This window comes from Tachypleus tridentatus, chromosome 9 (genome assembly GCF_004210375.1).
Source record: "Tachypleus tridentatus isolate NWPU-2018 chromosome 9, ASM421037v1, whole genome shotgun sequence".
Taxonomy (NCBI): Eukaryota; Metazoa; Arthropoda; class Merostomata; order Xiphosura; family Limulidae; genus Tachypleus; species Tachypleus tridentatus.
This window is the reverse complement of record NC_134833.1, coordinates 118,416,315-118,431,857: the sequence shown is the minus strand read 5'-3', so window position 1 is coordinate 118,431,857 and position 15,543 is coordinate 118,416,315. Positions and strand designations below refer to the sequence as shown.

General features: G+C 29.9%; 1 protein-coding gene across 3 annotated transcripts in view; it reads left to right on the top strand.

Annotated features, from left to right (window-relative positions):
* The first annotated feature begins 575 nt into the window (after positions 1-575).
* The window catches only part of LOC143226176 (transcription factor Sp3-like), a 32,330-nt gene continuing 17,362 nt past the window's right edge, over positions 576-15,543 (top strand). Inside the window, exons 1-5 of one of the 3 annotated variants that reach the window (XR_013014414.1) lie at positions 576-975; positions 1,086-2,024; positions 8,064-8,384; positions 12,544-12,739; positions 13,735-13,951. Coding sequence is in view for 2 of the 3 variants with exons in the window: in XM_076456773.1 (XP_076312888.1) it covers positions 910-975; positions 1,086-2,024; positions 8,064-8,384; positions 12,544-12,739; positions 13,735-13,951 (1,739 nt within the window). In the remaining variant the exon portion in view is untranslated. The remainder of the gene's footprint in view (positions 976-1,085; positions 2,025-8,063; positions 8,385-12,543; positions 12,740-13,734; positions 13,952-15,543) is intronic. The other 2 variants (XM_076456774.1, XM_076456773.1) reach the window with 2 other exon arrangements.

Below are 15,543 nucleotides of genomic sequence, written 5' to 3'. Positions count from 1 at the left end.
TAAATCCGTAGACTTACCGCTGTACTAGCGGGGGGCAAATAAATGTGTAGCATTACAGAACATACTGCTAGAGCGTGGATTTGTTTCTAACGTATATTTTAAATTTATATCGAAAGACAATTTTAAGGAATCATGTAGCAAAGGCTTAGTTTGATGGGATAAAAAAAGTGAACTTATCACAAATATTTATAAATCTATTTATATTTATTTCGGACAATGATATGGAATAATGTAGTTACAATAATAGTAATGCAAATATTAAACTTTAAAACTAAAATACTGATTTAAGTATGTGAAAAAAAGAATAGTTTTACAATATATTTGTTATTACAATTATTTGGGTTGTATTAGCTTCTTGGTATCTAATAATGCATACAAATTCTATTATATTACAAAATGAACGCACGTGAGATAAGAGTAGGATGAACTTTTACTCTTTGAAGGTGAGAGTCATAAGTATTTCTCCCAGTCGTATTATAGTTTGCGGTATTTGGGTATCAGTTTTGAGTTAAAAGGGCGGTGATGGTTGGGGTTGCATTTTCTTGTGTTCCGCCTGCTAGTCACGCCTACTGGATGACCTCCAGAGCCTTGGCACTTCCTTGTTATACATTGTATCCCTTCACCATGGTATGTTATTCGATAAGTACCTTAAAGAAATTACGTTCAAGAAGACATGAAATTGTTTAATGTACAGAACAAATAAACTTATGTATTTTTCAATTTCCAAACAAAAAATAATGTACTTAGTGTAAGAGTTTCAGACTTTTCCATATCGCGGAATGATAAAATTGTAGCTCACATGTCTACGATTAGCGGCTTTACTGCAGTTGTGAGTGGTCGCCATCTTGGTTTATCGTGTATTGGCGCGATTTCTATTCGTATAAAACGTTTAAAGTGTACCTTCACAGAATGTCTACAGATGCTGTCAGAAAGCAACATCAAGATTACATAGTATCGAACAGTAGTGCATCACAGGTATGTTTTTTGTATAAAATTATGACATGATGAGGTGATGATAACGTTTAAGAAATTGTTATTATTGTTTTCACTCACACCCCCTTTCTTTTATAACTCCGCCTATGTAGGAAATCCAGCCGTCCCCGCTGGCGCTTTTGGCCGCTACATGTAGCAAGATAGGGTCACCAGTTGATGAGGGTGGTGCTCGTGGATCAACTGTCGTTAAAGTAGCGGGTCAAACTCAAGTCTTACAGACTGGAGAAATAACTGGAAACACAGCTGGACCAGCTTATTTCATACCAGTTCAGTCTCAAGCTGTAGGGCTCTTGCATCCCGATGGTACTGTGACGCAAGTCGCGAGAGTGAATGGACAGTCACCTCCTCCCGCTTCTGTTACAGTCTCTGCAGCTGGAATCAAATCATTTACATCATCTGTTTCGTTAGGAACTCCCAATTCACAAGCTGGAGTGTCAGTGGTTTCTATTAACGGTCAGCTATTTCCTCAGGGTGCACAAACGATCTTAGCCCATCCTCAAACATGTGGAAGTATCGCATACAGTGTTATTTCTGCAGACCAACTCACGAATTTGCAAATTGATGGACAAGGAGCTATTTTCACCCCAGGCAACGTTAACCAAGTGGCTACAGGTCAAACACAATCGTATCAGATCAGTGAAAAAAAACAAACTGTCGTTTCTCCAAATATACAAACTTTAATTCGTACTCAAAATGTGCAAACGCCATCTTCAGTTGCATTGCAAAATAACTGTGGAGCGTTACTTCAAAATAATGCTACTTTTTCGCCACTTGGTGGGCAAAATATGGCCATCCGTCAAGGAAACGTGCTTCAGGGCTTTCAAATTCCTATGGGCACTGTGCAACAGACCATTCCGGTCCAGATTCCTGTATCAACAGCAACAGGCCAGACAGTATTACAGACTATTCATTTGCCTGTTCAGGTTATACAACCTGTTGGAGGAGGCAACATGTTCACTGCAGGGCACCCAACACCTTTACAGGTAATGAATCCATTACCTGCAGGACAAATTTCGACTCAGATGACTCAGGTAGAATAATTAGATGAAAACAGACGTGTGTAATCTGTTGCTGTTTTATATTAATGTCAGTATAATTTTTGTCTAAAAGGGAATCAAAATAATGTTTTTAACAAATCAGAAACTGTTGAAACTAGGCCACTTTTAAACATATGTCAGGAATCATTATTTATACTGTCAATGATTTACACAATTTGTTATATTTATTTCTTTTATTTAATGGGCTGTAAGCATTCTAAACAAAACACATCACTATCTTCCCACATATTATTGTATTATTAATTACTAATAATGATTATAACTTATTAATTATGTGTATGTGCATTCTGTTATATATAATATGAATTGGTATATAACATTAGCAAGTAAAAATTAGAACAGTATGTGCTAGTGGCAGTAGTTCTTCAAAATTAATGGTGGCCTTTTCTGCATTACTTCTAAATGTAAAGTACATCAATATCTGATATAGAGATACAAAGATGTAGGAATTTTGTACCCAAGTTGACAAAAGAAAACTTCCCCAAATAGGTCATCATTCCATAATTAAAACATCAAATTACAGCATTAAAACCTTACACATTCATTTTTTTCCAATAAAATTTTTTAATAATTCATACTTACAGTGTCTACCATATCATTAGCTAAACCATTTTACTAGTTCATAATCTTAATAAGATGTTATATAGATTTTGCCTAGTAACATGTCTAGAGCTAGGCTTCCAGTGATTTAAGAAAATTATTTCTTGTTTGTTATTTTGCATTTATTTTTCATATTACTACTCAAAACCTACACAGGAAGATGTTTAAAGTGTTAGGAGTATTAACAACCCAAATCAACTCACTTTTGATGTTGCATTCCAGAAACCAGAAGTGAAAAGTCAAGCCTCTCCTCATATCAGAATTTTAAGCTGGTTATCATTATGATACCTCTTGTGTTAGCTCTTTCCATTGTCTCTGTATATATTTTTTGTAGTAATGGGATCAGTAATCCATGGTTAATGTAGATTCTTGCATAAGGTTGCAATAAGTTTTTTTTTATCATTCACAATTAAATTTTTAACTTTTTAAAATCATGTAAAGAAAGCATGGTGAAAAAAAGTGTTCCTTGCCCATTAGATGCTTAACCCATAAAAACAGATTCATATGATACACTTGCTTACATATCCTACAATTCCATAATTGTTTAGAATATTGAAACTAATAACAGACAAACAATCTTACAAGTTTGTAAATTGTAACAAAAACAAAATATGTATCTGGATTTCTGAAGCTAAAATCCATCACCTCTATTATTCAAAGTTTGAATTTGGAACCTTTTTTATTCCCATATTCAAATCACTTTTGAAAGAATATTCAAAATCTCTGGTAATTTTTAGAGCATGCATGAAATAAAAGAAAAAACAAAAAATGTAAGCTCCTTTTAATAACCTAAGTGATTACAATGGCACATTGTTCAACTAATCAGGATGGTGTGGTGAAAAAGGATGGAAAGCTTCTTTGAAAGCATTGTAAATATTTTCTATTGAAGGCCAATGATATAGTTTCAGGAGCTAAATATAACTATTGTAAACTTTCTTTAAGATTGAGTTAATGTTAACTGGTAAAATACTATTCTGTTATATATATTTTCTATCTCATTTTTAGAGTTTGTATGTTGGAATCAGAGGCATATGTAGGCCCTAGGGGAAGAATATTTTGCCCCCCATCCCAACAGACCAATCTCATTACAAAATGGATATTCAATTAAGCAATACTGACCAGTTAAGCACACCAGTGTTATTGAACAGTAATAGTTTTATATTGTAATACCTGAGAAATAGTTTAATACATAAAATACAGGTACAAAGAGTCAACTTAGGATAGTACAAAACCCTATAACCCAGTTGCTTTAGAATAGTGGACCTTACATCTTGGAGGCAAACTACAAAATTCAAAGTAGTTATATGATTTTATTCACATTAAAAAAGAAAAGAAAAAAGACCTTTCAAGGTATATGTTTACCAAAAATATGTTTGTAAAATAGTTTCACAGCACTCATTAGGTGGTACTCACAAACAGCTATTTAAAAATGAAAAATTAAGAATATTCTAAGATATTTCTATAACTAAGTCTTGGCCTATAGAAATGACTCGGCAACTTTCAGACATTCTTTTGTTTGATTTAACTTGCATAAGAATTTACACAACTTTAAATTATTAATTTTTTTTAATTGCCTATTTAAAAATTCAGAAATAGATAATTAACTGATGTTTATAGTCTTGGGGTGAATATTATTGCCATCTACCCAATATAGTCCATCTTATGTTCTTTTGAGTCTTAATTTCATCTGTGCTAGAATTGATTATTTAAACATAAACATGAAAGTTAAGGGTAGCAAGACATTTGTTGGTCCATGCTAAGCTTGGAAAGAAATAGAAAAGAGGTACAGCATTCAAATTCAGCTCTTATTATTGAAACATTTTTCATTTTTTTTCTTGAATTTACTATATCCACTATCAAGGCCAAGTACTATGTTAAAAAATAAAATTTGTTTGATGAAGATTTCTTCTAACTGACAGAGTTTATATTTATGCCTTCTGTTTTTACTATTACATCATTAAGTTAAAAGAAAAAAAATCTCCACTATCATTTCCTTTAACAGTCTTAATCCCTCAATCATATACCTTTTTTTTTTTTAACAAGTTTAAATTTCAGAGATCTTAACCTGTCTCCTGATGGCAACCTTTTCATTTCAGTTCTCAGTGTTATTTTTGTAGCCCTACTCTGAATCTCTTCCCACAATTGAGTGCCTTTCCTAAAGTGAGGAAGTATTCTAAATATGGCCTTACTAGTGACCTATAGAATGAAGTTACAACCACATTAGTCTTTTACTTAATAATTTTTGTATTACAACTTAAAATCCTACCACAAGCAACAGCACTCTGCTTGGATATATGCTTCCATACATTGTTAAGATTATTTCTGCCAAACTTATGCTTGCACATAATTTAAAACATCAATATTTCAGTTAAAAAATTGTTTAACCAGTAGTGATTTGTGTAAAAAAAGAAATACTTTATGACCGTTTGATTCTATGAAGCTAATTTCTGGAGATGTAGTTAGCAATGTCTCTGAATCTAAATATTTTATCAAATCAATTTCTAAATTTATGTTGCAACAAATAGAAATAAAACTAAAGCTTATGATTATCAAGGTATGAATTTTGTGACAGTTATCTATTTCATCTTAGTGACAGGTTTTACATGGTTTTAATTTTGGTTATTAGATTAGAAAGCATTCATATTTACTTGTGTCTTCTTTCATATTTTAAGAACTGAGGTATTACTTGATTCTCCAGGTGTGTTAGCTTTAATGTAACCTGATTTTTTACTAAATTAGGGATTCTAAATATTACTATTTTTAATTGTTCCATTAGCCAAGTAATTGAAATAATGCCAATATATTTGTTTGTTGTGAAACACAAAGGTATGTAGGTCCATTGCAGGTATCAAAACCCAATTTTTTTGCTACAAGTTGTTCTTTTTACTTTCAAGTTTATTTAGTTTTAGGCAGCATCATCTGTTGATTGGAGTGGAGGGAGGTTATCTATGGATTTAAGAGTCTCATTGCCACCAAACTTGCTCACCTTGTTTTTGTTATGGCAAAACTATTAAGGCTATCTGTCACTGTCACCAATTTTGAAATGTTGATTAGAGGGAAGGCAACAAAATTGCAGCACCCAACACTTTTTTTCTTGAAGAACACTATACTATTCAGTTAGTCACCAGGATCATTGATTATTCAATGTTACTTTAACTTTGGTTTACTTGCATGGGCTAATTTAAGACTATGAGGTCAACACTGATTAATCAAAGATATTACATCATAGTGGAAGTCTCCTTTATGGGAAAAATGCAGAAAGGTCAGTTAATGTCTTACAACTAAAAAAGTTCTATCACACCATCATTGTAAAAATGAAACATTACAATAGTTGGTGTGGGAAATTTTAAAATATTATTATCCTTTAATAGTATTATCTGAATACACTTTCTTGTTTTCTTATTCATGATTTTCAAACTTTCTAAGACCAAGTCAAAATGAAGCTCTCAGAAGTTTTATTTTACAAAGTAAGTTGATATTATTCAAATTTTCATAGTATTTGACCATAAATTTAGGCTATTTGAAGAATATTAAAAAAAATACTAGGTTTTTACTTTGGTTGAGTACTCATTTGCCTAATAAATAAAGTTATGGTTATTAATTTCTGTTTATTGGTCAAAAAACATTTGAGTAACTGTGTAATTATAGATGTAACACTTAGGGTCCAACATATGGTTTATTATTCTAATAAATGCTTATAATCATGTTTACAACAAATTTGGAGCCTAAGTGTTGCACTTATAATTACATATCTATAGTTAAAAAAGAAAAGACATATTTAACACACACATACAGTACCGTTCAACATTTTCAAGACATATTTCATAGTATTATGTATATATACATGTTAAAGATTTCTTTTTGTACTAGAGGTGAAATTGAAAAGAGAATCTATAACAGAGGTCTAATGCATTCTTTGATTGGCTGTACTCTCTGCTTTGGGCCAGCGAACCAAAAAAATACCATTTGGCCTCATAATGATGAAGAGTATATAATATCTGTGGGCTTTTGAGTCCATTTTATTTATGGTATAGTAAAACAGACTCAAAAACCCCATAGATATTGCATACAGTATTATTATAGTAGGTGACTAATAAGTAAATAAATCTTTTGGTGTTTCTAAATATTGAACAGTGCATTTCCATTGTGCATAGGATTCATTTTTGTGTATGAAAATTGAGATTAAAAAGTTAGAATTAAGAATTAATTATTTTTTAACCACTTGATAACATTTTTTTGAGGTACAGATTTTAAAGTCAATTTGTATGTTAATTCTAACAATATATTTCAACAATTTTAGCTCAGAAATATTTTAAAATTAATATTTTGCTATTTTCTTACAATTATTTAATATAGTTAATTAACCAAGTAAGATTCATATTTTCATTTTTGTACAGGTGTAAGGAGATTTTGACCTTAAACAAAATAATCCACATGATGGGTAGTGATGACTAGCCACCTTCCTCTAGTCTTACACTATAGTCTTAAATTAGAAATGGCTAGCACAGGTATTCCTCATGTAGCTTTGTACAAAATTCAGAAACAAACATCATTATTAAATTATCAGTTTATTTAATTTACAGATCATTGTAAGATTACAACATATTTTAAAAACAAGTATGATGATGACTCTGGTGTGGTATATAATGAACATTTGCCAAGTAAAAAAAATTTTAGACCATCTTTAAAAAAACACTATGTCACAAAATAATTTTTTGACAAAAAATATCTTTTGCAAGAAGAGTAGTACTATGAAAGAATAATGCAGTGTTTATAAATGCTGTGAATCTAACTCTCACCTCTCGCTGTTGTTTATTTTCTTGTACAGGGGCTGTGCAGGATCATGCATTGAGTAGCAAATACTCTTAACTGCCTATCTGTATTGTCCATAGTAAGAAGATATGCTCTACCATCTTGAAAATTTTTTGCACTGTTGTGTACTTAAGTTTTGACATGTAGTTCAGTTTTAACTTTTCTATGTTGTTTTGTTTCTATTTGCTTGAAAAATGATTTTCACTATATCTAACAGAAAACCTCACAATGTATACAACAACCCTTTTTTTAATTCATTGTTGAAACAGAAACATATTTTTGTTAGAAATATTTTAAAATTTATTTTAGTTCAGTGCAATAAAAAGATGTTATAATGGAATGTATGAAAGTTGTTTATTCTAGAATCTAGAAATTAAATATTTACTCATTAAATTTCATATACAGGTGTCTTGTAAGGCACGTTATTTGGAATAATAACTTGTGTAATAAACTGAAGTTGTTTTGAAGTAACAAAAAATAAATTTGCATCATTTCATTACTTGGAAAATATTAAAGTATTAATAATTGTTAAAAAAAATCAAATATCGTTACATAGTCATGCATATTATTTCTAAAGTATACTTTTTCTTTTCTCTTCAGCTTGTTTCACAAGGCCATATGCAACAAGTCCAGATGGGAACTCCTATTCAAGTGCTTCAGTTAGCTCAAAATGCAGTCTCTTCAAATCCAGGCTCTACCACATCAACAGAAGCCTCTGGTATCACTGTTTCATCTTGTACACCTATGGTGACTTGTGGTCAGCCCATGACTATCCAAAATGTGCAGCTGCCTTCTGGACAAGTTATGCAAGGACACATGGTGGGTCAGATTATCACACAAAGTGGAATTGCCACCTGGTGGCCATCATCTGCTATTAATGTTTCAAATCTAGTTGGTTTAAGAACACCAAATATCATTCAGGTTAGTATTAAAAGTCTGTATAATGGAGTTTTGAAACTGGGGTTGTATGTTACTTGTGCCTCTCAGAAAATTAGTTTCTTTACATAATAACATTAAATGATTGAATTTAGTTGCTTGAGGGAATTTTTAGTTTGTTTATCATACTTTTTTCATGAAACATTTACAGATTAGAGTAATACTTGGTTTATTATCATTCAGACTAGTGAAAATTAGTTGTAATTTGGTGTTGTTTGTTTGACTAGTTTGTAAGTGCAGGTGGGCATGTGTGTGTGAAAAGGGTGCACTGCCTAAGGGCCCCCTAAAATGTGATTATTCATGATTTTTAATATATCATGTTGAATTGTCATTTTTTATCAGTTTTGTAATTAGTTTTTTAAATTATATTTTCCTTTTTCTATTTCCTATAAAACTGAACTAACATTTAAGAAGCTTCTTGTAAGTCTCTGCACCAATGCCCAAAGAAAACATGCTGCTTGCCCTGCAAGTGACATTTCTGTGTTGGTAGATTATTGATATTTGAAGATAACTGTCTTAAGCTGACATAATTTCAGAAAGTTTGGATAAATTACAGGGCTTATCTTTCCATATTACCTTCATCTTTGTTATTTCAATTTTTATTGTAGCTAAGCCCAAGTAGTGATGAAATAAAAGCTATTTCTCACTGTTCTTATTCAACATAGTCAATCCAGTGAAATGTAGCTCTTAGAGTTTTAGTATAAAACATAAGGATTTCCTTTAAGAGTTTTGGATGCTGACTGTATTAAGATCTTTCTGTAACATTTTATACAAAAAGAAATAGAATGTTTTCTTAAAGCATGTGTGAACATGAGTTTTATTACTGCTAGATGAATGTTTTAACAGTTGAAAATACTTTAAATTGTCAGTTATGAGTTGATCAGGATAAGATTATTAATAATATAGAATGAATATTAATTTGTGTAACTAATCTCAAGTTGTATTGCATACTTATATGTATTTAGAAGCATTAAATTGCTATGATATGCTTCTAGAAGGAAATGTATATTGTGTGTGTATTGACTTTAGAAACCTATCCTTACACTTACAGATAATGCAAAGAAATGGAAGTGAATGGAAAAGTTTATTACTTCTTGCAAATTAAAGTTGTGAAAGGAGTGTGAGATTCGTAATAGTAATAGTAGGTTTTATGTAATTAAATTTTTATTTGTTTGTTATTTTCTTGTAATTAATACACACACACACACACACACACACACACACAAGGAATCGAATATTTTATTCAGAGAAAGATTAATGAAAATAAAAAAAATATCTAAAATATTGTAAAACTATTGGTTACTGTTAATTTAAAAGAAATACAACTATGCATACATAATAGCATAAGTAACAATTTTATATTTTCCAGGATTCTCTTCAGTTTCTAAAATAAGACTCTCTAACAAGATGTACTTAACAATGCAACACCTCCTGCATTTTTTATCTTAAAGTTTTATACACATATAATTTAAACTTTCTCTGTATTTTAATTTGTATAACATTTTAATATATATTTGAATTTGTTAGTAAAATTATCTTATTCTTTTTACAAGAATATCAAAATGGAAATATTTGGAAAAAGGTTCATGTAAAATATTACTTGCACTTTTGACATGAGATTTTATGTAATTTTGTTCTTAAGTGTGAATTTTCTGTTTCTTCAACATAAATTTACTTACAACTAAATATAAAGTTTATAATTAAAAAAAACGTTCTCCCCAGTAGGGCTTGTATTATATTTAGTGCAAGTGATATAATCTTTCCCACAAATATAACAGTTTGGTTTATTATAGGGAAAAATACCTTCCTCAGATTTCTTTACTGCATTTTTCTAATTTAAAAAACATATAAACTTCTGGATTGTCATTGTGATAAAATTAATTGTGTATTTTCCAACTTAGCTTTTACAGTTTTATTTGAAGTTTTTTGAAATTGTTTTAAGATATTATTAATATTGATTTTAATTCTGGGGTTATGTGTTATTGTGAAATAAATAATTTGTTCTTTTCTTATATTACCTTTATTATTATTGTTAATTTGCCTTTTAATTTTAGCTAATTTAAACCCATCTTTACATTTTCTGAATAATAACACTTCCTTGGGTAAGATTTTAATTTTATCATTCTTTGTTTTTGAATTTATGGATTAGAAATAATAAAAAAATTCTTTGAGCTAGGCAAAGTGGAATATTTAATTTAGTAAGTATAGGATGATTGTTATAAATATTTAAACACTGGTGTAAATTAGTAGGTTTGTAATATAAATTCATTTCAATCTTACCATCCTCCTTTTTTACAATCTGTGTATTTTAAATAAGAACAACTTAATTGCTCATTTCAAAAGAAAATTTTATGTTACAGTTAATTTGATTAAAATTTCCAAAAAAATATTCCAAGATTAATGCAGTCTGTTCAATAATATAAAACAATCATCTTGGAACCTTTTCCAATTTTGCTTCAAGGAATTGATATAACTACCTTCAAAATAATTTAATAAACTATTGAAAATCTTAATTTCAATATATTCTATCTTTATGAAATCGTATAACCTGGAGAAACATGACAATTACATAAAATAAGGTTTAATCTATAATTATTACTTCTTTATTAAAATTTGGATGTAATAAACCTGGGTATCTTTATAAATAATTTTAAATAGCTTTCATATCATATTAATATTTGAAACTTGAATAAAGAGAAACAAAATGTAATGATATCAAAGTAATATCATACTTATATAGCTTTACCATTTAGATGTAAATGGTCTTAGAATTATGCTCGTAATAGAACTGAGTGGTTCAATCATCTTGTTTTTTCCACCTGTAATTGGTCTTCTACAAATGTTTGGAAGACATTTTATCCAAATACATTCCGCCTTATCTTTTTCTAGAATTTAACTTCTTTACATTTATGAATTTTGTGAAGTATGTAAAATATTCCCAGTTTATGCTTACTCAACAAATATTTGGATAAGTGTAACTTTATTTTTCATTATGTTTTATTTGTTGATATGATATACATATGGTAGCAAGTATGTATGACTTGAAGGTATTAACATCTTCATAGCTTGAAAGCAATATGGGTAAAACACTTAGGAACTTTATGCAGTTTCTGGTGTTATTATTCATCCTTTAAGGGAAAATAAAAAATTAGATATTCATCTTTTTATAGTGTCAGTTAGTAGTATTTTATTGTGAATTACAGAATATCTTGCACACATACAGGTGTGTCTGGACATTGCACTTTGCTGTCATTATGTAAGTGGTGGGGCCTTGCATGGACTGGTGGTTAGGGTGCTTGGCTCTCAGTCTGGGGGTTGTGAGTTTGAATCCCTGTCACTGAATATGCTTATCCTAGATAGTTGCTGACTGAACCAGCCACTCAGGTGTAAAAATTCTTGGCTTAGAAAAATAGTGAACAACCCAAAACTAGTTGAGATTAAGGTCATGAGGGGAAGAACAAAATGTAAGTGGTGATCAACAACCTTGTAATCTTTAAGATTACATTGCTGTTTACATCCTTTAGATTTGAATTTAACCAGAGTTTGGACCATTCACAGAAAGGAAAATAAAATTGCTAAATAATGTATCTAAACAAAGCAGGTAATCATGCCAAGAATGATCAAATGAAAAGACTTGTAACATGAATTGTTGTTTCAGAGTTTTTATCAGAACTATTACTCATGAAGGCCAGCTAAGGAACAATCATTTCAGAGTTTTATCAGAACTATTACTCATGAAGGCCAGCTAAGGAACAATCAGACTTATGTTTAGTATTAGATTTGTCTGATTTTACTTGAAAAACTACAGAAAATCCTTAGAAGTTTTCTTAAAATGTATGAAGAGCTTATTGAGATGTGGAATATCATCTTATGCTTAGCAGTTGTCAGCATAAGTTATATGATTTGGTGTACAACAAAAATTGCTAGAGTAAAATTAGTTCAATGTGATTGTGAGAATGACTTTTAGTTTGTGGTTTGTGTCCATTCTTATCTTCGCAGTTTTGTGTATTTCTTGACACCTAGTAATCAAAGTATTTGAAACTGAGTCTTGTTCCTTTACTTACTTTGAAAAACATAAATTTCTATTAACCTAATTTGTGAAATGTAGCTGAAGAACTTATTAATATACTTATTTTATAACTAGGTTCAAGGAATCCAAAATATCCCAACTATAGCTGGAATCCAAAATGTTCAAGGTCAGCAGGGACAATACCTTAGCATTTCCCCAAATGGAAGTGTCATTGCTACACCAAATATCCAGACTGATGTTCAGTCTGAAGTATCTGGACAACTCAGCCCAGTACATGCAATACAGACTATTGGAGGGACTCAAGTGATTGGTATTAAAATATGAATTTTGTGTGTAAATTATAAGTATATGATTGAATGTCATAAAACATAATAGGTGTAACAGTCTTAAATATAATGCCAGAGTGGAATTCTAACAAAAAGAAATTATTCATGTTATTTGTGTAGTTATATGTTTCAACAAGCAAAGGTAGGAAATAAATATGTAATAAACTTTAAAATCTAAATACTGGTAATCATTATTTAAAAATCAAATTTATTTAGGTAACAACACAATTGTTTTGTTTGTTTTAAAATACTGAAAGTAATAAACTATATATTAGTTGTTAGGGTGTGCACTGTAACTAAGATTTATTCATAATTTCAAGAGAGACAGGTTTATGTTTCCTATCTTTAAAGCAAGTCTTAGAATTAGATTTAAAAGATAGCTTGCTGTTTTCGAAGGTTTTTATGTGTAATGAAGGAAAATTTTGAACTATTAACTTGCATAGTCTACAAAATAGAAGTAACTTAAAAATAATCATAAGATGGTTTATGATTAAACTGCTAAATATGATATGAAAATCTCTGTCTTAGAAGTTGCATCTTTTTTTGTGGTTTTAAACCAAAACTATATCATCAACAAGATGTAGAAAAGTTAAAATGTAGACATCATATAACTTCCTAGCATCTTCGTTCCAATTAGGTTAAATTTAAGAATTTTTTTAAAAAACCTACAATGGTAACCAACCTTCTAATGACATATGTAACATATTTGGCTGAATAAGTACATCAATTCAATATGATTTGAAACATATAGTGAAAAATGTAACGTGTTAGTCATAAGTGAGTATCATAATTGGCTTTGAGTAGTACATTACTACAACTTGCATATCGAGTAGGTTAGCTTAGATGCTTCACTTTTTATTTAATCAAAAATAAACCTTTGTAATGTATGGAAGCATTGTAAAAAAAAAAAAAAAAAGTTGAGAGAGCAAAAGATGAAATTACTTTCATTAATTTTTATTGATTTTAATTTTTGGTGTAGCTCAACAACTTCAACCTGATCCTTCTGATTCCTCCAAGTGGCAGGTTGTAGCAGCATCCCCTCTGACTACTTCTACTTCACCTCAGCCATCCATCACACAAGTTGAGCAGGTATCCACATACTCAACCTCCACTGATGGTAGTAATACTCCAAATTTTTCACGCAGGATACGTCGAATAGCTTGTATTTGTCCAAACTGCCGAGATGGAGAAGGAAGGTAATAATCCATATTTTATAGATTTGAGAAGTTTTTCAACTTTAATTAGTGTTATTAGAAGTAATAGGTTTGTGATTATGAATAAATGGTTTGTATTAATAATATAATATGTAGAATTTTATGAAGTTCAGAGCTCAGTTTATGTATGCATTATCAGTTTCCATGTAACAGAGCATGGTATCTTCTACTGCTGTTATATATTTTTGTATGATTAATCCAACAATAGAGAATCAGCCAGACAGAAGACCAAAAAACAATTACACAAGCTTCAAAATTACTTGCATAGCTATTGAATGTTTTATAAGAAAATAAAAACTTATAGTGTGACAAACCTTGTTTTGTGCAGATGTCATAAACTCAACTGTTTTGTGTCAGCATGAACTAAATGTATTAAAGCTCAAATTTACTAACCTCTTTTCTAGGGACTAAATTTGGTACTTGACAATACTTCACACGTTTCTGAGCTAGTCCAACAGCATGTTTATTTAACATGCTGGTTATATTTGATTTCCACAGGAGAGTAAAAAGCCATTTAACACATATAGGTTTTCCCATTTTCTGCTACAAAATACTGTAAACTATGTATAGAAACTTATATTCTGCTTCCGACTCTAATTTCTGAAATGCTTATTCAGATTTCCTTACAACTGTAACTGTAACTTTTGAAACATTACAATGAAACATTAATTGGTACACAATTCATTTTTGGGCTGAACGAAATGTTATAGATTGGGATACAGACCTGACTTTATTCCAGATTTGGACAAAGACTTGATTTGGTACATATCTACCCAATTTCAGATCTGCACCAGAATTTTTTTGTCAGGAATTACCATAATTATATGCATCAGTATTTACATATTCAACTTATATGGTGAATTTATATTTGTAGTATTATGAAAATATATTTGTTGAGAACTATGCAAATTCAGATGTTTTTACTTTAACTTACAAATATATAGATGATTTAATTAGCATAAATAATTCTGAAATATATAATGTTATTGAAACTATTTATTCAGCAGAATTAGAAATTGAAAATACTTCAATTTCTAATACAGATACACATTATTGATAAAAAGGATATCAATATAAATATTTTTGACAAAAGAAAAGATTTTGACTTTCCAATTTATGGTTTACCCTCCTTAAATAGTAATGTGCCATACCCATCTATTATAAATATTATAAATTCACAGTTATTCAGATATTGTAAAATTTGTAATAAATTATAATATTTTATTCATAATGTTGAAATAGTGATTTAAAAATTAATAGTTAATGGATTTAATAAAGAAGTTTTAGGTAAAATTATTCTGTAATATATACAATGAAATAAAAACTAGTGAAATTTTACTAATAATCTTTTAGTTAAAAATAAAGTCATTTAAGAACTTGGCACTACTTTATGCAGATGTACACCATGAGCCACACATAAAAGCATGACAATCACAGTAAAAGTATACTGATATGGTTCAGTGTTGTGTGAATTAGTGCCTCTACCATGTTGGGGGCAGGAATGCTAATTTCAAGAGATAAGTTTCATCTTTCTTACACCCAAATGGTAGTACCTTATTTTCCTTATTTTTTAT